Here is a 20,951-nt window from a genome sequence, read left to right on the forward strand (position 1 = left end):
CCACTGTAGCATGGTAGTGGAAAATGGTACTTCATAAAGTACGTATATTGTTTTTTCCCCCACCTTTTTGCCATTAAATTGTGTTGAGGAAATTGACGCCTTAGCAGCCTCAATGGAGAATGTTTTATAAACCGGTCCACACCAGTATGTAGCCGGTTGCATACCATTCCCCCTTCCAAAAAAAGTTAATCACAAAGCCTACATTTTAAAATACACAAGTCGAGAGTTTCTAAACCATCGTTATTTTCTGTAATCAAAGACATCTTCCAATTACAGGGTGCTTGCTGGTGCTTCCTCCAGCGACTGATTATTGTATTTCAGATGGAACATTGACATGGTATTTGGAAGAACTGACACACTACACAGACAGGAGGGATTGAGTTATTTCAGCATCTTTATTCAAGATAAATCCTACAAAACAGGAAGCACGCAAGATAAACAGAACTCGACATACAAATTAGAAATTAGTTTTTCCTTAACCAAGCATAGCCACTGAGTGAAGAAATTGTATTGGCATTGTGTAGATATCTTAAAAATTGGGGTTAATTTTTTTTCAAACCGTGACTTTATTTTTTGCACAGAATTCTACAATTATTCAATATTTTAAAATGAAATGTATTTATTTGCCAAAAAGAACAATAGCAAATGTGTTAGAAGTTTAAAATACACAAAACTCACATTTGCACAAGTAAGGTTTATTATCGAAAATATCAAACATTCCACTTATAGTATTTATTAGCAGCAATATGAGAATCATGTTGAAACTTCATAAAGGATAACTGCAAAAGCATAAATCTTGATCATAAATAAAAGAGTCAGCATCAGATAGTTATGAGCTTAGTAGGAACGGATGGCGGGAGGGATAGCAGCACAGTCCTCTGCATCAAGCGAGTTATCAATAACCGGTCTGTATTTCAGAGTTACCTATAACAGAAGCACAAAAAGGGAGAGATGGGTTAGTGATAGCAAATTAAAATTGGCAAGCACAGACTCTGCTATTATTGTGTTGTTAAGAATTAAAAAGGTTACAATTAATCCTGTCATTTATATTTAGAAAAAAAAAAAAAATCTGTAGTTAAACAAACATTAGGCACTGGACTTTTTTTGTGTTTTGTGAGCATACTTACCTTTCCCGTCTTAGGATCCACAGTGGACATGGTATGTTTCCTCCAGTGCTCTTCAATGGGCTTCCTCACCTGTCCCGCCAGAGGCTTGGCATAGTCAAGCTCATCCATACGGTCCTGCAATGGTACAAAGGACTCTTTCAGAATGAAACATCAGTCTACAGACTGGTCAAACTACAACTGGAGAGAGCTCCTATAGTTTATAGTGGTTGTTTGTGTGATAACAATAGCAGTGTCTGTTCATATGCATTACTTTCAGCTCCAAAAAAAAAAACATGTCCACATCGAGGCCCCTACCATGAAACAAAATGGAACTGTATGCATACGAGCAATATCACTTTGCCAGACAACAAATTGTCATTGCAGGCCAGGCTAGTATAGCAGTGGTTTCTGTCTCTTCAGTTCTTACCTTGAAGTCCTCTCTGGAGTGGGCTCCCCTGCTTTCCTGGCGCTGCTCGGCAGAGTTGATGGTCTGCACAGCGTTCAGCATGAGGTTCTGCAGCTCCAGGGTCTCCACCAGGTCAGTGTTCCACACAATACCTAAGGGGAGGAGACAGAGGGAACTTTAACACTGCTTCAGAACATAATCCCTGTTGCAATCAAGCCCAACAATGAGACAATAAAGACCTTCTGCCCTTGCGAGATGGGGCAATTGAAAGACAATTCACATCAGCAGAGGGAATGAGATGCTGACCTCTGTCGAAGGTCTTGATGTCGTCCAGGGTCTGGTAGACAGCATCCATCTTGTCACATCCCTCCTTCAGGACCTTGCCGGTACGGAACACAGCGGCGTGGTTCTGCATGGTCTGATGACAGAGAGAGGAACAAAGTTTTAGCAAAGAAGTGATGGTACTGTACAAGTACACTGCTCAAAAAAATAAAGGGAACACTTAAACAACAATGTAACTCCAAGACAATCATACTTCTGTGAAATCAAACTGTCCACTTAGGAAGCAACACTGATTGACAATACATTTCACATGCTGTTGTGCAAAATGCAATAGACAACAGGTGGAAATTATAGGCAATTAGCGAGACATCCCCATTAAAGGAGTGGTTCTGCAGGTGGTGAACACAGACCACTTCTCAGTTGCTATGCTTCCTGGCTGATGTTTTGGTCACTTGAATGCTGGCGGTGCTTTCACTCTAGTGGTAGCATGAGACGGAGTCTACAGCCCACACAAGTGGCTCAGGTAGTGCAGCTCATCCAGGATGGCACATCAATGCGAGCTGTGGCAAGAAGGTTTGCTGTGTCTGTCAGCGTATTGTCCAGAGCATGGAGGCACTACCAGGAGACAGGCCAGTACATCAGGAGAAGTGGAGGAGGACGTAGGAGGGCAACAACCCAGCAGTAAGACCACTATCTCCGCCTTTGTGCAAATAGGAGCAGGAGGAGCACTGCCAGAGCCCTGCAAAATTACCTGCAGCAGGCCACAAATGTGCATGTGTCTGCTCAAACGGTCAGAAACAGACTCCATGAAGGTGGTATGAGGGCCCAACGTCCACAGGTGGGGGTTGTGCTTACTACAGCCCAACACCGTGCAGGACGTTTGGCATTTGCCAGAGAACACCAAGATTGGCAAATTCACCACTGGCGCCCTGTGCTCTTCACAGATGAAAGCAGGTTCACACTGAGCACACGTGACAGAGTCTGGAGACGCCGTGGAGAACGTTCTGCTGCCTGCAACATCCTCCAGCATGACCGGTTTGGCGGTGGGTCAGTCATGGTGTGGGGTGGCATTTCTTTGGGGGGCCGCACAGCCCTCCATGTGCTCGCCAGAGGTAGCCTGACTGCCATTAGGTACAGAGATGAGATCCTCAGACCCCTTGTGAGACCATATCCTGGTGCGGTTGGCCCTGGGTTCCTCCTAATGCAAGACAATGCTAGACCTCATGTGGCTGGAGTGTGTCAGCAGTTCCTGCAAGAGGAAGGCATTGATGCTATGGACTGGCCCGCCCGTTCCCCAGACCTGAATCCAATTGAGCACATCTGGGACATCACATCTCGCTCCATCCACCAGCACCACAGACTGTCCAGGAGTTGGCGGATGCTTTAGTCCAGGTCTGGGAGGAGATCCCTTAGGAGACCATTCGCCACCTCATCAGGAGCATGCCCAGGCGTTGTAGGGAGGTCATACACGCACGTGGAGGCCACACACTACCGAGCCTCATTTTAACTTGTTTTAAGGACATTACATCAAAGTTGGATCAGCCTGTAGTGTGGTTTTCCACTTTAATTTTAAGTGTGACTCCAAACCCAGACCTCCATGGGTTGATCAATTTGATTTCCATTGATAATTTGTGTGATTTTGTTGTCAGCACATTAAACTATGTAAAGAAAAAAGTATTTAATACGAATATTTCATTAATTCAGATCTAGGATGTGTTATTTTAGTGTTCCCTTAATTTTTTTTGAGCAGTGTATTTAACCTCTTGGTGTTAGGGGGCAGTATTTTCATTTTTGGAAAAAAAAACGTCAGGAAAATATGCTAGAATATGCATATAATTGACAGCTTTGGATAGAAAACACTAACGTTTCCAAAACTGTAAAGATATTGTCTGTGAGTATAACAGAACTGATGTTGCAGGCGAAAGCCTGAGAAAAATCCAATCCGGAAGTGCCCCAGGTTTTGAAAGCGCTGCGTTCCAATGACTCCCTATTCAGCTGTGAATGTACCATCAACGAGCTTACGCTTTCTACGTATTCCCCAAGGTGTCTACAGCATTGTGACGTAGTTTTACGCATTTCTGTTGAAGAATAGCCGTAGGCAGCCACATTGCGTAAGTGGTCACATGGTGGCTCCGAGAGAGATTCTCGCGTAAAATACAGAGGTAGCCATTACTCCAATCAGTCAGAGTGAAAAACGAATTGTCACGACTGATATATTATCAAATAGATATTAGAAAAACACCTTGAGGATGGATTCTAAACAACGTTTGCCATGTTTCTGTCGATATTATGGAGCTAATTTGGAATATTAATTTGGAATATTTTTCTGTGTGGTGGTGACCGCAATTTCCGGGCGATTTCTCAGCCAAACATGAAGAACAAACGGAGCTATTTTGCCTACAAAAATAATATTTTGGGAAAAAATGAACTTTGGCTGTCTACCTGGGAGTCTCGTGAGTGAAAACATCCGGAGTTCAAAGGTAAACGATTTAATTTGATTGCTCTTCTGATTTCCGTGACAAGTTTGCCTGCTAGGCTAGGCTATGATAAACGTACACAAATGCTTGTTGGCTGTAAAGCATATTTTGAAAATCTGAGATGACAGGGTGATTAACAAAAGGCTAAGCTGTGTTCCAATATATTTCACTTGTGATTTTCATGACTAGGAAGATTTATGTCCGTTGCGTTATGCTAATTAGTGTCAGATGATGATAACGGTCCCGTTCACGGGCTGGGCGTCACTACAGATTAACGCTCATTACCAGTAGATTTGATGACCATCCAAGGCATATCAGTTCCATTCCCCCCACAAAATTGTTTTTAATCCATACCTTCTGCATGTTCAGTCTGATCTCGGAGGTCCTCATGCTGCCGTCAGCAAACCTCAACTTGTCCAGGTTGGCCACAGACTCCTCTCCTGCGTTGGGCTTCAGGGGGGAGAGCTTCTCTCCTGCAGAAACACCACATTGCCAGGATTGTCTATCTATTTTTCCAAGGGAGCCTTGGCCTGGCCATTACATTAAGAAGTTGTGGGACAATGCATTATTGCATGTGCTTTTGTCTTGACATACAGGTAAGGGTTAAAGAAGAGAATTGGTACCTGGATTGCAGATGTCAGCAATTGTGTGGGCGCAGGCACGTCCAAACACCACCAGATCCAGCAGGGAGTTGGCTCCCAGGCGGTTGGCACCATGGACACTGGCACAGGCAGCCTCACCACAGGCAAACAACCCTGGCACCACCTTGTCCCCTTCCTCAGGCGTGTAGGTGAGGACCTGTGGAGAACAGGACAGTAAATCATAAAATGATCTGCGGTACAGCAGACGTATTGTCATCTGTGATGTAATATATAGATTATATGATAAGATCGTTTGAATACATTAAACCTAAGAGAGGTCCAGTTTAAAGACTCACTATATCTGTCTCATTAGATTTGCTTACCTATATTAGGGTTATTTCATAGGACTTTTAATAAGAAAATATACAAATATATGACATTTCTTTTCAACGGATGCTGCTAGTTACCTGTCCCTTGTAGTTGGTGGGGATTCCTCCCATGTTGTAGTGGACGGTGGGCAGGACGGGGATGGGCTCTTTGGTGACATCCACACCGGCGAAGACCATGGCAGTCTCAGAGATGCCGGGCAGACGGGTGGCCAGCTGCTGTGGCGGGAGATGGTGCAGCTGCAGGTACGCATGGTCCTTCTCTGGGCCACATCCCCTAGGAACACACAGATAAAAGTCTGTTAGCATGACAGTTGTCTTTCACACCTGAAACTCATAGCAAGGTGGAAACATCTCAATTAGAATTTGTGGGTAGATTCCATGCGAATTCCATTTCCTGTCATTCAGCAGGTAGCCTAGCGGTTAAGAGTAAGAGTGTTGGACCAGTAACCAAAAGGTTGCTGGTTCGAATCATTGAGCAGACTAGGTGACAAATCTGTCGATGTGCCCTTGAGAAAGGCACTCAACCCTAATTGCTCCTGTCGCTCTGTCGCTCTGGATAAGAGCATCTCCTAAATGACTAAAATGTAACATTCTTGAGGTCGATTTTAGTTTACCAAAGCATGAATAGATGGATTCTAGATTGACCATCTATTTGACACTGTTTTTAAAAATGTGCATGCCAATATTAAATCAATGATCTGACATCGATAGAGCATGCAGTCACACATCAGTTATCCAGCATCAGCACAATACTTCTATGGGTGCTCAGGGAAGACAGAGCCTTGGTGGTGATCTTACCTGCCCTCTCGGATCTCGATGGTAATGGAGCGGGACACAACGTCTCTGGAGGCCAGGTCCTTGGCGTTGGGGGCGTATCGTTCCATGAAGCGCTCGCCCTCACTGTTGATGAGGATTCCTCCCTCACCACGGCACCCCTCTGTGATCAGACAGCCAGCTCCATAGATACCTAGAGGGATTACGTTACGTCATATGAAACCAGCACTGAGGGCACCGATGGACTCCACTTCACTCCCAATGATATTTATAGTATGATTATGTATCCACAGTATGTAAACAGACATGTCTCCCAGCCCTCTGACTTCTATGACCATATGATTTAATTGTCACCAACGATACTAGCCATTGTCACCAACTATGTCATGAAACACGCATGATAATTCAGTTACCTTCAGACTAAGGACAGAAACACTTTCAAGATTACATTTCCAATGGATAGGCTTATTCTGAGTGTTTATCAACTCTTCTCAAATAAATGTTTATTTCATGTTCTTAATTTCACTCCCTAGCAGACAGGCCTCTATTGCCAATCTGACACTGACCTGTGGGGTGGAACTGGACAAACTCCAGGTCTTGGCAGGGCAGGCCTGCACGGGTCACCATGGCATTACCGTCTCCTGTGCTGGTGTGGGCTGACGTGCAGCTGAAGTAGGTACGGCCGTAGCCACTGCAGATTGAGCAGAGTGGCAGGAGTAAGAATCAGGGCAAAATATTTGAACTTTACATCGTCATCAAGGAGGCACCTTCTGCCCAGGGTGAGAATGTTAAAAAGTTAACATTACAACTGGTATAATAGGTAAGACAAAGCTCCCAGATTACTTGGAACAAGCCTTCTAACTGTAAACGTATTCACTACAGAAACATCTACATACCCTGTGGCAATGACTGTGTTCTTGGACCTGAAGCGGTGGATGGATCCATCCTCCATACACAGAGCAATCACTCCTTTACACTCTCCTTCCTCCATCAGCAGGTCCAGGGCAAAATACTCCACAAAGTAGCTGGTGTCATACCTCAGAGACTAAAAAGGTGAGAAGGGTAGAAGAGTGATAGATTAGTGAATCCAGCAAAAACAGGACAGAACATGAGATTCTAAAAGCAGAGTTTGTCAGTAAAATGGAATTCAGAGGAACAGCAGAGAAAGGGTATGGAAATTTAGCACGACTGCAAGTGGTGGATTATGGAATTTTGAGTCAAGACATTGTGACGTACCCGTCCGTAGAGTGTGTGCAGAAGGGAGTGGCCGGTTCTATCAGCTACGCAGCAGCACCGGTGGGCCTGGCCTCCCTTGCCAAACTTCAGACTCTGGCCACCAAAAGCCCTCTGGTAGATCTTGCCATCCTCGGTTCGGCTGAAGGGCATGCCAAAGTTCTCTAGCTGGGGACATCAAGAAGACCTGTTAAATCACTGGCACACCAGCTTTCAGTTATTTTCACAACAGAAAGCTAGAAATAGTAAGGTAGCCAATAAATAATACATGAATGTTTTCATTTTACCAGCCTATCAGTGCTTGTTTTGATGTTGTGACAATCCTTTCTGATTGGGAGGGAGAGGGGGTTCAACTTAATCCCAAAATAATTATAGGTTACATAATACACTAATACGCTTGCACTTTAGCCAATTATTAAATTACACAGAATGTATTAAATCAAATTGTTTGAGTCTATGTAAAGGCACCTACACAACATTGCAGAGAAGAATAAGGGCATTGAAAGGGCACTTTCACTCGTTTTGGTACATCAGAAGGGCTGAAAGGACAGGACACAGCATTAATTCATTAGTCGGAGGGGCCGTTGAATTCTGCTGCAGCGCTTTTAAAGCTGCAATATGTAGGGCAACCCAACCAAATTCACATAGAAATGTGAGTTATAGATCTGTCACTAATTGAATGCAAGCGTAAGAAGCAGTAGATCTGTTCTATGTACGCTATTTCTAAGTCTATGCTTCCTATTCTTAACTTTCGTTTTGCATCTTTTACATCCGGTTCTCTATACCAGCTTCGAACAGCTGAAAATACAATATTTTTGGATATTGAAAATAAATTTCCCAGCGGTTTTGATGGTACAATGATTTTTTCCCAAACTGAAAGGCCAACTAGAATTTGAATTTTTGCAACCAGGAAATGGCGGAGCAATTTCTGCATATTGCACCTTTAAGCATGGGACTTTTGCTTACACCACCACTAGCATGTATTTTTACATTACATTTTTGTCATTTAGCAGACGCTCTTGTCCAGAGCGACTTACAGGAGCAATTAGGGTAAAGTACCTTACTCAAGGACACATACACATTTTTCACCTAGCTGGCTCAGGGATTCAAACCAGCAAACTTTTGGTTACTGGCCCAACGCTCTTAAATCACTAGGCTACCTGCTGCCCCACGCTTGCCACATTCCCCTACTGGACCCTTCTACCAACTCCGCTTTCAAGAGGCTGGTTACCTTTCAATACATTTATTTTTCCACAAAGAACCATCAGCAGCATAGTTTAATTTACGTTAGTGAATATCCTGCTTTACCATTTTGTTTTCTTTGCCATATCTAAAAAGCTGTGTGTGTGTTTCACCTCCACAACGGCATGTGGGGCCTGCTCTGTCATGTAGTGTATGGCGTCCTGGTCTCCCAGCCAATCAGATCCCTTCACTGTGTCGTAGAAATGCCACCTCCAATCATCTCCCTCCATGTTTCCAAGGGCTGCATTGATCCCGCCCTAAATGCAAAAACAACTGTTCAGGACTTGAACTATGGACTTCTTTTGTAGATATTACATGGAGATAGGCCTAATACAAGTGTAAAACATTAAGTTGGCTGATAAAGCCACTGCAGTGGGATATGGTTAATTCATTGTGAATTTAAAAAATGGCATTGCTGCCTTCTGTGTATAATGCAAACAGAGTTGATGAGACTTGTTATCATGCAACACAGGAATTTAAAAACTTCTTGGGGATAGGCGTATCATCCAAAGGGTCTCAGAGATAACATGAAGTGTCGTTTTGTTAGATAAAATCATTTTTCATGTCCTAAAAAAGGTCCATATAGCATGCATGATCGATTTTGTATTTCCACTTGTTCAATTTGCAAAGAAAGGAATCTGTGAAAATCTAACCCTAAACGTTGTTTCAACCAGTCAAATCACGTTCATATTAATTCCTCAGAGATCCTAGAACATAACCAGACTTCACTATATCATTAGGGGTGTAGTATATCCTATAGAACACCAAATTGGGTCAGAGAGCGACGCCTTCATGGCACACCGATAATGCGGGCGGTCTTCACTTGATCGACTGTAACTTTGACAAATAAGCACCAATCGGGGAAACCCTGTATGTCGCAAAATTTAGCTGCTAACCTTGTGCGACAGTAAGCCTTTTCCTTTTGGACAATAATTATAAGAATATGGAGAGTTATGAAGTTATGAAAACTGGGTGTTTTGCAAATGTTGAACTTATAATATGGCTACTAATACTGGGAAAGCTAAATCAAAGTCCAAGTATACAGATTTGACAATATTCTTGCAGAAGAATGTAAATGTCTCCATCACGATTTGCCCAAATGTACCTGGGTGACTTCACACTAAATGTCATGTAGTTTGCTCATACTTCAAGTTAATCGTCTGAAACTTTGCACATAAACTGCTGCCATCTTATGGACACCATCAGAATTACAGAGTGATGGCTAGATGTGGGACCTTTCTGTTGCATTTCAAAGACGGTGGTAGAAAAATATATATATTTGTATTTTCTTCGACCAGATCTGTGTTATATTCTCCTACATTCAATTCACATTTCCGCAAATTTCAAAGTGCTTCCTTTCAAATGGTACCACGAATATGCATATCGTTGTTTAAGGGCCTGAGCTACATGCAGTTCGTTTTAGGTATGTCATTTTAGGCAAAGAAAAATTAAAAAGGGGGCTACCCCAAAGAAGTTTAAGGGGACAATCTGGGATATTTCCTGCTGTTACATGGTCATTTCCCATTGAATCTTGTAGAATATATAACTTGATATATACCTGTGCAGCCACCGTGTGCGACCTGGTGGGGAACAGCTTTGTGACACAAGCTGTGTTGAAGCCAGCCTCAGACAGGCCAAAAGCAGCACGTAGTCCTGCCCCACCGGCACCCACAACCACGGCATCAAACTCATGGTCTACCACAGGGTACTGTGTGGAGATCTGTAGAAACCAGTAAAAACACAAGCACAAAACATTAACATTTCAGTATTTTCTCTAGCTAGAGTTGCATAATACAAATTGTCTCTACAAGCACCGACACAAATTAAATACATCTAAAAGACAATATATTTTGTGCAAACATATTGAATCCATTCATACAGTAATGTCAAAGATGAACATGGAGTACGCAGACTTACGCCATCTGACACTTTAGCCTCGTTCTTCCCGTAGATGGAGAAGTGGAGCTTCCTGGAGCTCTGGGATACTGCCAGAAGCTAAATGGAGAAAGAATATAGAACATAGGCTATGCATAGCTATTGATGAATGTACTCAATTGCAAGAACTAGACTTATCCACAAAATGTCAAGTCAATTTATGACTTGTCTATAGGCCTCTAACATTAGTGTAGTTTGCTCAATGTTTTAAAATGCAGTGAAAACACAGCCAGCTGATGGTTACATAATTAATTAAGGTGAGACTGCTGCAGCAACATGTACCCTAACACGGAACCCAAACCGGCTGCGTGCGTGCGCCATCGTGCCTACATTTATTTTGTCCCCCTACACCAAACGCAATCACGACACACAGGTTAAAATATCAAAACAAACTCTGAACCAATTACATTAATTTGGGGACAGGTTGAAAAGCATTAAACATGTATGGTATTAGCTTGCTAGCTAATTTGTCCTATTTAGCTAGCTTGCTGTTGCTAGCTAATTTGTCCTGGGATATAAACATTAGGTCGTTATTTTACCTGAAATGCACAAGGTCCTCTACCCCGACAATTAATCCACACGTAAAACAGTCAACCGACTCGTTTCTAGTCATCTCTCCTCCTTCCAAGCTTTTTCATCCAACGCTTGCGCAAGATACGCGAGCGGTGTGGTCTACCTATAATACCCTGACTACACCGCTCACATCGCATGCAAAATACATTTAGGAATCTGTTATTAAATTATTGCTCACGCAGGTCAACGAGCATCTGTGTTGCCAAGGGCTAAAATAGAAGTCATTCCTATTTCTGACACAGATCACACTGCAAGTCCTGCCTCTCCCATCTCCTCATTGGTTTATAGAAGCAGGTACCCACGTGGGTGATTGAAAGACTAACTTTGTTGCCGGTGGTCGTGGTAATACTATGCAAGTTTAGATGCCAATCAAATATGAAAAAGCCTGGAAGGAGGAGAGATGACTAGAAACGAGTCGGTTGACAGTTTAATGTGTGGATTAATTGTCGGAGTAGAGGACCTTGTTATTTTACCTGAAATGCACAACTCAATGTTTATATCCCAGGACAAATTAGCCAGCAACAGCAAGCTAGCTAGCTAAATTGCCATACATGTTTAATGCTTTTCGACCTGTACCCAAATTAATGTAATTAGTTCAGAGTTCATTTTGATATTTTAACCTGCTGTGTAGTGATCACGTTTGGTGTAGGGGGACAAAATACATTTATGTACGATGGCGCACTCACGCAGCCGGTTTGGGTTCCGCGTAATTGTTTTAAAAATAACTTCACAACATGCATTAGTGCTTAGCAGCATCCCAACCAATATGTCTGATATGAGAGATACACGTGTGGGTGTGTAAAGTGTTAAACATTTACATATTTTGCGACAAAGATTTATTTAAAATCATAACTAGGTAAATGCTCTCTAGGAACATATTTTCTCTCACGTCCTCCAATCTAAACAAATAACTTCCTTGCTTATTTATCCAGCAAACATCCTCAAAACACACCCAGTCCCAAATTCAGGAGAAGGGTGTAACAGCAGCCCGCATTTCAGGGCATTCCTGCATGTGGGCATTTCAGCATCTGCAGGAACCCATCTTTATACCTTTGTTGGTACATTTTTGAGCTATAACTCCGGTACATAGGCGGGAAGCAGGGGCGCTCCAGTACAGTCGATGGCGGTAATGCACCATAATGTTGGATGCCAACCGTCAATAAATCCCACAGAAGCCGGGCCGAAAACGGGAGTTAGCTACAGCTACCGGTAGTATGTCTTTCGCCCCTGCCTGTCGAGTACTGTTATCCCGCAGTTCTCTAGGGTAGGGGGCAGCATTCGGAATTTTGGATGAAAAGCATGCCCAAATTAAACGGCCTGCTACTCGGGCCCAGAAGATATGATATGCATAGAACTGGTAGATTTGGATAGAAAACACTAACGTGTCCAAAACTATTAAAATAGTGTCTGAGTATAACAGAACTGATTTAACAGGCGAAAACCTGAGAAAAATCCATTCAAGAAGTAGTTTTTTTGTTGTTGGTTTTGTAGTTTTCTATTCAATGCCATTACAGTATCCATTGACGTCTCTCACTGTTGCCGCTTGCTATAGACCTCCCTCTGCCCCCAGCTGTGCCCTTGATACTATATGTGAACTGATTGCCCCCCATCTATCTTCTGAGCTGAGGATATAAAGAGACTTCATCGAACAAAAGGAACATTTATTGAGTAAATGAATGTCTTCTGATTGCCACCATATGAAGATCAAAAGGTAAGGGATTAAATGAATCTCTATTTCTGAGTTTTGTAGCCCTTCTGCTTGGCTGGTTACTGTTTAATAATTTGTCAACAGGGCTATGTTCTGGGCTAGGTATGCTTTCGCCGAAAAGCATTTTATAAATATGACACTGTGGTTGGTTTAACAAGAAGTTAATCTTTAAACATATGTAAAAAATGTTTTGTTTTCTGAATTTTTACAATGAGCATTTCTGTAATTGAATTTGGCGCTCTGCAACCTCACTGGATGTTGGCCAGATGGGACGCTAGCTTCCCACATACCCTAGAGAGGTTAACGATGGCAAGGGAAGGTGTTTGGCAGGCGCGAACGAAAGACACTGTGTGCTAGCTTATGGATGACTCCGGTACACAGCAGTTGGAGGCGACATCGTGTGTTAGCTAGCAGTGTCGCCCCCGCCTACTGTGTACCGGATTAGCGAGCGGAAGGCTTGACGGTATAATTTTCTACGGTACCCAGTATGTTGGAGCGACACAGTGTTCTAGCTAACACACAGTGTAGCTCCAGCCTCAACCGGTATACAATGTCCTTTTCCCCTGCCTTTCAGGAACTGTTTTCCCACAGTTATGTTAACGACGGAGAGAGCAGGCGGGAGATAGTTAGCCAGCAAAGATGACTCCGGTACACACCTGGTGGGGGCGAAAAACCTCATAAGTATTATTTCCCTTTTGACCCACATCCAAATGTGTCACCAGCATGACGATGTTGTGCTCGTTCATGCACGAACCAATGGGGTGCTGGGGGGGGGGGGGCGCCCCAAATTCCAGGCTGCAGTTGCACACTTACAATTAAGAGCTGGCCAAGCAGTCAAAGGTATCAATATTTGCCAGTCTCAACATCTCCTCTTAAAACACAGCACGCATTCAAAAGGTAGCCGAGAGACATTTGTCATCAAACATAAATCAATGTTTGACAGACAACACAAACCAACTCATCACAGATTCAGCCAACACTGGGAACTAGCCTCCTGCTTGGTCAGCCACATCGTTAACAGCTTTTTAGCTAACATGCCTTGATTGACCTTCAATACACTAATGGTAATGGCTACTGCAAGGTTTAATTCACTCGTCATACACGAGCAGCACCAATTATATTTATTAAGCTATTCTTCAGAATCGAATTGCCATGGATATTTATTATGAAAACTATTTAAGCTGTGACAAATTAAACTAGCTCCCAGTATTGCATAGCAAATTATAGTTAGGTAACTAGCTACGAAACTCCGTCAATGGTGAGACGTCATTGACAAGCTGATGTTACAAAACAGGGTGGGTTAAAGTTCAATTCTCTGCGAATACCAGCTCATATGAACACATTCATGAGTCCAAAATATAAATTAGTTCATAGTGATATTCGATAGCAACAGTTTATCTCCAAATACTTGCCGCCTTAGCTGACAGGATCTTTTTGGTGAGGACACGGGAGGCAGTACACACCACGGCCATGGTGGGTGCTCGCTTCGTCTGGGGAAATCTACGTCACCAAACTGCTCTGACACGTGCCGGAGCATACCATCTCAAAAGGAAAATAAATAGTCCTCATTTATATATTTATTAAATCATCAAATAACTTTTTTTATTACTGTTTTGATATTTCACAACTCATAATTCGGTTTACGTCATTATATTGACAATATATAAATTGACTCAAATGTAACTCACCTCTGCAAAGTCTAGTTTGGGAAATTACGCTATGTTTAACCCGGAAGAGAGACGAATGCAGTTCGATTGAAGAGACGTTATCATTCTTTAACAGAAGGTATCTGCAATATTACTTAAACCATGCTTTCCTTTTGGTCGCGAACACTTTCTGCAGGTTATGTATCAGGTCCTATTAACTAAGTTTGAACGGAACTGAATTCAGAATGCATCGATCCAAGATCAGTAAATAAAGCTAGTTAGCTAACAAACTAGCTCTGATTCAAGCTTATAAAAAACTCCAGTTTGACAGTCAACCATCGAGCCCTTTCTGTCAACTTGTAGTTCATGTAGATAGTAAGGAAGAACAGTAGAAACGCACCCTTCAGAATCATGACGAATATGCTCATTTGTAATACCCCATATTTAAATGCTTTTGCGTCAATAAATAATTTATTGGTTGTGTTTTCACCAGTGCAGTTTAGCCAAGATTGTGAGCAGTTCATGCACATTATTAATATGCAGATATGATGTCACTCATTACATTTATGCTACCTCTGCAGGCCAGATGAACAACCTGAATGACCCCCAGGAATGGAACATCAGGCCAGAGCAGAGGGGGGGTGGTGGTGGCAGCGATGGGAACAAGTGGAACTATGCCCTACTGGTGCCCATGATTGGTCTCGCTGCCTTCCGTAAGTACTGTATTACACAAGTTGCACGTTGCTTGTTATGACTAGACATAATAACAATGTTACTGACTGCATTACTGGGCAATCAGAGGGCCACTGTGCTCAGTTTACATACATAAATGTTAGGCCAATGTAAATGTACTATACTGTTGATGTCTTACCATATGCATTAACTCTCAATGCTCATCCTGAAATCCAAGATTGGCATGTCTGATGACAAACTTTCCTTACTTTCATTTGGTAAGATAAGGTCTAAGTAAGTGGCAACGTTGTGCATCCACAACTTGTAAGGCACAGGTAGATAGCAAGCTAAATGCAAACATCTTTCAGGGTGGATATGGTCCAGAGAGTCACAGAGGGAAGTGTTGGAGGTGAAAGAAACGTTTGACAAGAGCATGCAGACCATCCGTGATGACATGGAGCTGAAGTACAAGGACACGCTGAGAGAGAACCGACGGGAGACGGTCCACCTGGAGCTGGAACTGGAGAAGGAGAAGAACCGCGTGCAGGGCTACCGCCAGGCCATAGCCTCCCAGAGCCAGCAGCTGATGGAGGAACGCAGGAGGCTTAGCCAGGAGCGGGAGGCCCTGACTGGCGAGAAGAGCCGACTGCTGCAGGCTGGCGGAGCTGGGGCCCTCCTCCACACGGCTCTGGAGAGGGAGAGCGAGTGGCACCGGGGAGCCATAGCTGCTCTGAGGGAGGTGGAGGAGGGTCTGGTGGAGAGGCAGGGGGCCTTCTGCAGCATCCTGGTGCCCCGGGAGAAGAGGCTGGAAATGGAGAAGGACTTGCTGGTCAGAGCTGGCAGAGAACGGGCTCTCGCCCAGCTGGATATGGACACCGGCCTCAAGGACATCTTTAAAAATGACCGCAACTGTGCACAGTACCTGAACACTGACAAGCGCAAGAACGGTAGTCTGATGTGGATCTACCTCAGATACTGGCAGCTGCAGGTCACACTACAGAAACACAGGAGAGCAGAGGCCACGTTGTTGGGAACACAGTCTAGCAATCTATGATGTCGCTGGGATTATGAGCCAAAGTGATATTTATTAATGATGTGTAATATGTCCTATGAGGAAGGACAAGCATTTAAAATGAGTACAGCAAATTATTGTTGATAATCTAAAAATGTGTATCTGAAAGAGAAAGTAAAAATAAAAACTGTAAACAATATGGTTAACCCTGTAAAGCACTTATTGAACCTAAAATGTTATTTGCATGACCAATATCCTATTCATAGAATCCTATAGTGTTTTATTTTTTATTAAACTAAATGTTTCCATCATACAGTACATCTCATCTCAAACCTGTGTTTGTGGGGTATGCAAATAAAGTACCGCACTTGCACTGTGTATATCAGTTGTCATGACGCTAGCCCTTTCAATGAATAAGTTAGCAGAGATGTGAACAAAGGAACTCTCCCGCCAAATACTCCTAATTAAACATTGTTCCTAATTTAGAGAAAGTGGAAACGGTTAGTGGAGAAGCCAACGTTTTGTTTCATGTTTGTGACCTAATGAAAGACAATACAGGCACGTTACCCTAACTCTGTTTATACAGGTTCCTCAGTTATGAGGCTTGCATGTGAATGTCGGATAAAATGTTTGACGAAGTAGAAGAATACTTTTGAAAAGATAATGTGATTTAGTCTTCTAAAATGAAAAGTGTTTGTTTTATGGTAATGTGTGCCCAGTCAGTGGCCCCGCCCAAGTGAGTAGAAATTGGTTGGAAATAATGAACCAACCCCTTTTCCACTCTAGAATAAAAGCCCCCGTGACGAAAGTCACTTGTTTAAAAAGGGCTAATTCTAATTTCAACTCTACAGGCCAGAAAACGTGAGACCTTGCGCCACACGTGAAATGGTATAAACTCTGAACTATTGATCACTCAAGAACAAGTGTGTCCAAGATTACAGTCTAACAGACTGCAGCTGCAAAGGTAGCACATCTAGTAAGAACATTGACCGAAGCAGAAAATCACATCTCACTCTAAGACGACCCGGTAGAATCTACAAAGGACAATGGCGACCTCGACTGGGCAAACCAGAGCCTCCCCCCCCCCCCCCCCCCCCCCCCTTCCACTCTGAATCTGTCATGTTATAACCAAATTGTTTTTTGTTTAGTCCATTGGGGACGGTATTTACTGTATAATGTATTGTATATTCTGTAATTGTTTAATTAGTTAAATAAACAATTGAGCCAACTTGCGTATGGATGATTCATAGTAAAGGCTGGGTTCGTGCAGATAACCAATCATTTTACGACGTTCAGATGAGACTGATATTAGGTAAAGAATAATTAATGACTGACTGCTATTGACATAAAAGATCTAGGGGTCTTTAAGTAACCGCTCTATATCAACTAACTCTTCCGTGGTGCTCCAGGTTATTGACGAGTTCATTGTTGCATGATTTAATTCAATCACGTAATCAATCAAACAAAATAGCTTGTCATCACATTAAAGAAGAGACACGACACAGTGTATGGATTGAACAGTTGCTGGGGAGCTACGTTGAGGAGCATACAAACTATTTGAACATGTTTCATTACAGGTTTTTATATCGCTTTGATCCTATTTTCACAAGTTTGATGAATTTTTAAAACTCTTAGGACAAAACTCCAAACTGGTAACACTTAACACAGCCAGTCTTACATTCAAAAGCTTTCATTGAGCATTCATTTTGTTTGTAGACATCTTTCACAGAACAATTGATCTGTGAAATGAGTTTAATCACAAACACAAAATAATGATATTCTCAATTTAGTTATTTTAACAACCAGTTACTCCAATATCAAAAAATGTAAGATACATGTTTCAAAATTGCCTTTGAATATAGTATGCTACAGTACTGTAAATTATAGTACATTACACTGATTTCTCAAGAGGCAATAAACTTGCACAACCCATTAAAATTGACTTAGCATTACATTTCTATCCCAAGTGTGATCATTGAAGACATCTTTCACAATGTAATCAAATGAAAATAAATGAAAGAAACCATGTTTAGCAGGCACTAGTTTGCATCAAGCCTGTCTGGAGCATTTGGACATAGGTTCTCACAAAAAAATTGCATTAAATATCCTCATTGTTCATTAACCTGGGGAAAACCCTTCTGGCATGGCAAATCCACACCTGACATACAATGAGTGTCAGTGGAGGCTGCTGAGGGGAGGATGGCTCATAATAATGGATGAAACGAAGTGATGGACTGTCATGTGTTTGCTGTATTTGATACCATTACACCAATTCCGCCCCAGCCATTACCACAAGTCCATTCTCTCCAATTAAGGTGCCACCAACCTCCTGTGCTGAATGTACAAAATATTAGTCTCTTTCCATGAAAAACTGACCGGATGAATCCATTTGAAAGGTAAGATCCTTTATTGATGTCACAAGAATTAAGCCTTGACATCAAATCCAATTTTATTTGTCTCATGCGCAGAATACAACAAGTGTAGACCTTACCGTGAAATACTTACTTACAAGCCCTTTAATCAACAATGCAGTTAAGAAAAATATTTACTAAATAGACAAAAGTTTTAAAATATGAGCAACAATACAATAACGAGGCTATATACAGTGCCTTGCGAAAGTATTTGGCCCCCTTGAACTTTGCGACCTTTTGCCACATTTCAGGCTTCAAACATAAAGATATAAAACTGTATTTTTTTGTGAAGAATCAACAACAAGTGGGACACAATCATGAAGTGGAACGACATTTATTGGATATTTCAAACTTTTTTAACAAATCAAAAACTGAAGAATTGGGCGTGTAAAATTATTCAGCCCCCTTAAATTAATACTTTGTAGCGCCACCTTTTGCTGCGATTACAGCTGTAAGTCGCTTGGGGTATGTCTCTGTTTTGCACATCGAGAGACTGAAATGTTTTCCCATTCCTCCTTGCAAAACAGCTCGAGCTCAGTGAGGTTGGATGGAGAGCATTTGTGAACAGCAGTTTTCAGTTCTTTCCACAGATTCTCAATTGGATTCAGGTCTGGACTTTAACTTGGCCATTCTAACACCTGGATATGTTTATTTTTGAACCATTCCATTGTATATTTTGCTTTATGTTTTGGATCATTGTCTTGTTGGAAGACAAATCTCCGTCCCAGTCACAGGTCTTTTGCAGACTCCATCAGGTTCTTCCAGAATGGTCCTGTATTTGGCTCCATCCATCTTCCCATCAATTTTAACCATCTTCCCTGTCCCTGCTGAAGAAAAGCAGGCCCAAACCATGATGCTGCCACCACCATGTTTGACAGTGGGTATGGTGTGTTCAGGGTGATGAGCTGTGTTGCTTTTACGCCAAACATAACGTTTTGCATTTTTGCCAAAAAGTTCAATTTTGGTTTCATCTGACCAGAGCACCTTCTTCCACATGTTTGGTGTGTCTCCCAGGTGGCTTGTGGCAAACTTTAAACAACACTTTTTATGGATATCTTTAAGAAATGGCTTTCTTCTTGCCACTCTTCCATAAAGGCCAGATTTGTGCAATATACGACTGATTGTTGTCCTATGGAGAGAGTCTCCCACCTCAGCTGTAGATCTCTGCAGTTCATCCAGAGTGATCATGGGCCTCTTGGCTGCATCTCTGATCAGTCTTCTCCTTGTATGAGCTGAAAGTTTAGAGGGACGGCCAGGTCTTGGTAGATTTGCAGTGGTCTGATACTCCTTCCATTTCAATATTATCGCTTGCACAGTGCTCCTTGGGATGTTTAAAGCTTGGGAAATCTTTTTGTAACCAAAATCGGCTTTAAACTTCTTCACAACAGTATCTCGGACCTGCCTGGTGTGTTCCTTGTTCTTCATGATGCTCTCTGCGCTTTTAACGGACCTCTGAGACTATCACAGTGCAGGTGCATTTATACGGAGACTTGATTACACACAGGTGGATTGTATTTATCATCATTAGTCATTTAGGTCAACATTGGATCATTCAGAGATCCTCACTGAACTTCTGGAGAGAGTTTGCTGCACTGAAAGTAAAGGGGCTGAATAATTTTGCACGCCCAATTTTTCAGTTTTTGATTTGTTAAAAAAGTTTGAAATATCCAATAAATGTCATTCCACTTCATGATTGTGTCCCACTTGTTGTTGATTCTTCACAAAAAAATACAGTTTTATATCTTTATGTTTGAAGCCTGAAATGTGGCAAAAGGTCTCAAAGTTCAAGGGGGCCGAATACTTTCGCAAGGCACTGTACATGGCTACCGATACCGAGTCGATGTGCGGGGGTACAGGTTAGTCGAGGTAACTGAGGTAATATGTACATGTAGGTAGGGGTAAAGTAATTATGCATGGATAATAAACAGCAAGTAGCAGCAGCGTGAAAAAAAAGAGAGGGGGGGGGGGGGGGGTCAATGGAAATAGTCCAGGTAGCCATTTGATTAGCTGTTTAGCAGTCTTATGGCTTGGGGGTAGAAGCTATTAAGAAGCTATTAAGACAAACTATTGTTTGTACAGATGAACGTGGTACCTTCAGGCATTTGGAAATTGCTCCCAAGGATGAACCAGACTTGTGGAGGTCAACAATTTTTTTCCTGAGGTCTTGGCTGATTTCCCCATGATGTCAAGCTAAGAGGCACAGAGTTTGAAGGTAGGCCTTGAAATACATCCAAGGTACACCTCCAATTGACTCAAATTATGTCAATTAGTCAGAAGCTTCTAAAACCATGGCATTATTTTATGGAATTTTCCAAGCTGTTAAAAGGCCCAGTCAACTTAATGTATGTAAACTTCTGACCCACTGGAATTGTGATACAGTGAATTACAAGTTAAATCATCTATCCGTATACAATTGTTGGAAAAATTACTTGTCATTCACAAAGTAGAAGTCCTAACTGACTTGCCAAAACTATAGTTAACAAGAAATTTGTGGAGTGTTTGAA

General features: G+C 42.3%; 2 protein-coding genes across 3 annotated transcripts; one reads left to right on the plus strand and one right to left on the minus strand.

The window, feature by feature from the left end:
• Positions 1–376: 376 nt before the first annotated feature.
• LOC110488064 (succinate dehydrogenase [ubiquinone] flavoprotein subunit, mitochondrial) lies at positions 377–14,251 on the minus strand. Of its 2 annotated transcripts, XM_090227757.1 has the most exons (16): positions 14,119–14,248; positions 10,408–10,485; positions 10,049–10,210; positions 8,604–8,747; positions 7,721–7,787; positions 7,252–7,416; positions 6,912–7,060; positions 6,582–6,706; positions 6,040–6,208; positions 5,320–5,515; positions 4,895–5,069; positions 4,626–4,744; positions 1,819–1,930; positions 1,534–1,664; positions 1,128–1,241; positions 377–924 (listed from the first exon to the last, which is right to left on the minus strand). In XM_090227757.1, the coding sequence occupies exons 4-16, from the start codon at positions 8,615–8,617 to the stop codon at positions 838–840; spliced, it is 1,623 nt and encodes a 540-aa protein (XP_090083883.1). In that variant the 5' UTR covers positions 8,618–8,747; positions 10,049–10,210; positions 10,408–10,485; positions 14,119–14,248; the 3' UTR covers positions 377–837. The 2 variants fall into 2 exon arrangements, with proteins under 2 accessions (XP_090083883.1, XP_021415718.2); XM_021560043.3 differs by lacking the exon at positions 7,721–7,787 and having other exon boundaries at positions 14,119–14,251.
• On the plus strand, positions 14,193–17,264 carry ccdc127b (coiled-coil domain containing 127b). Its single transcript, XM_021560045.3, has 3 exons — positions 14,193–14,491; positions 14,934–15,065; positions 15,393–17,264. The coding sequence occupies exons 2-3, from the start codon at positions 14,939–14,941 to the stop codon at positions 16,076–16,078; spliced, it is 813 nt and encodes a 270-aa protein (XP_021415720.2). The 5' UTR covers positions 14,193–14,491; positions 14,934–14,938; the 3' UTR covers positions 16,079–17,264.
• The last annotated feature ends 3,687 nt before the right edge of the window (positions 17,265–20,951 follow it).

Source organism: Oncorhynchus mykiss, chromosome 30 (genome assembly GCF_057628025.1).
Source record: "Oncorhynchus mykiss isolate SJ-2025 chromosome 30, ASM5762802v1, whole genome shotgun sequence".
Classification (NCBI taxonomy): domain Eukaryota; kingdom Metazoa; phylum Chordata; class Actinopteri; order Salmoniformes; family Salmonidae; genus Oncorhynchus; species Oncorhynchus mykiss.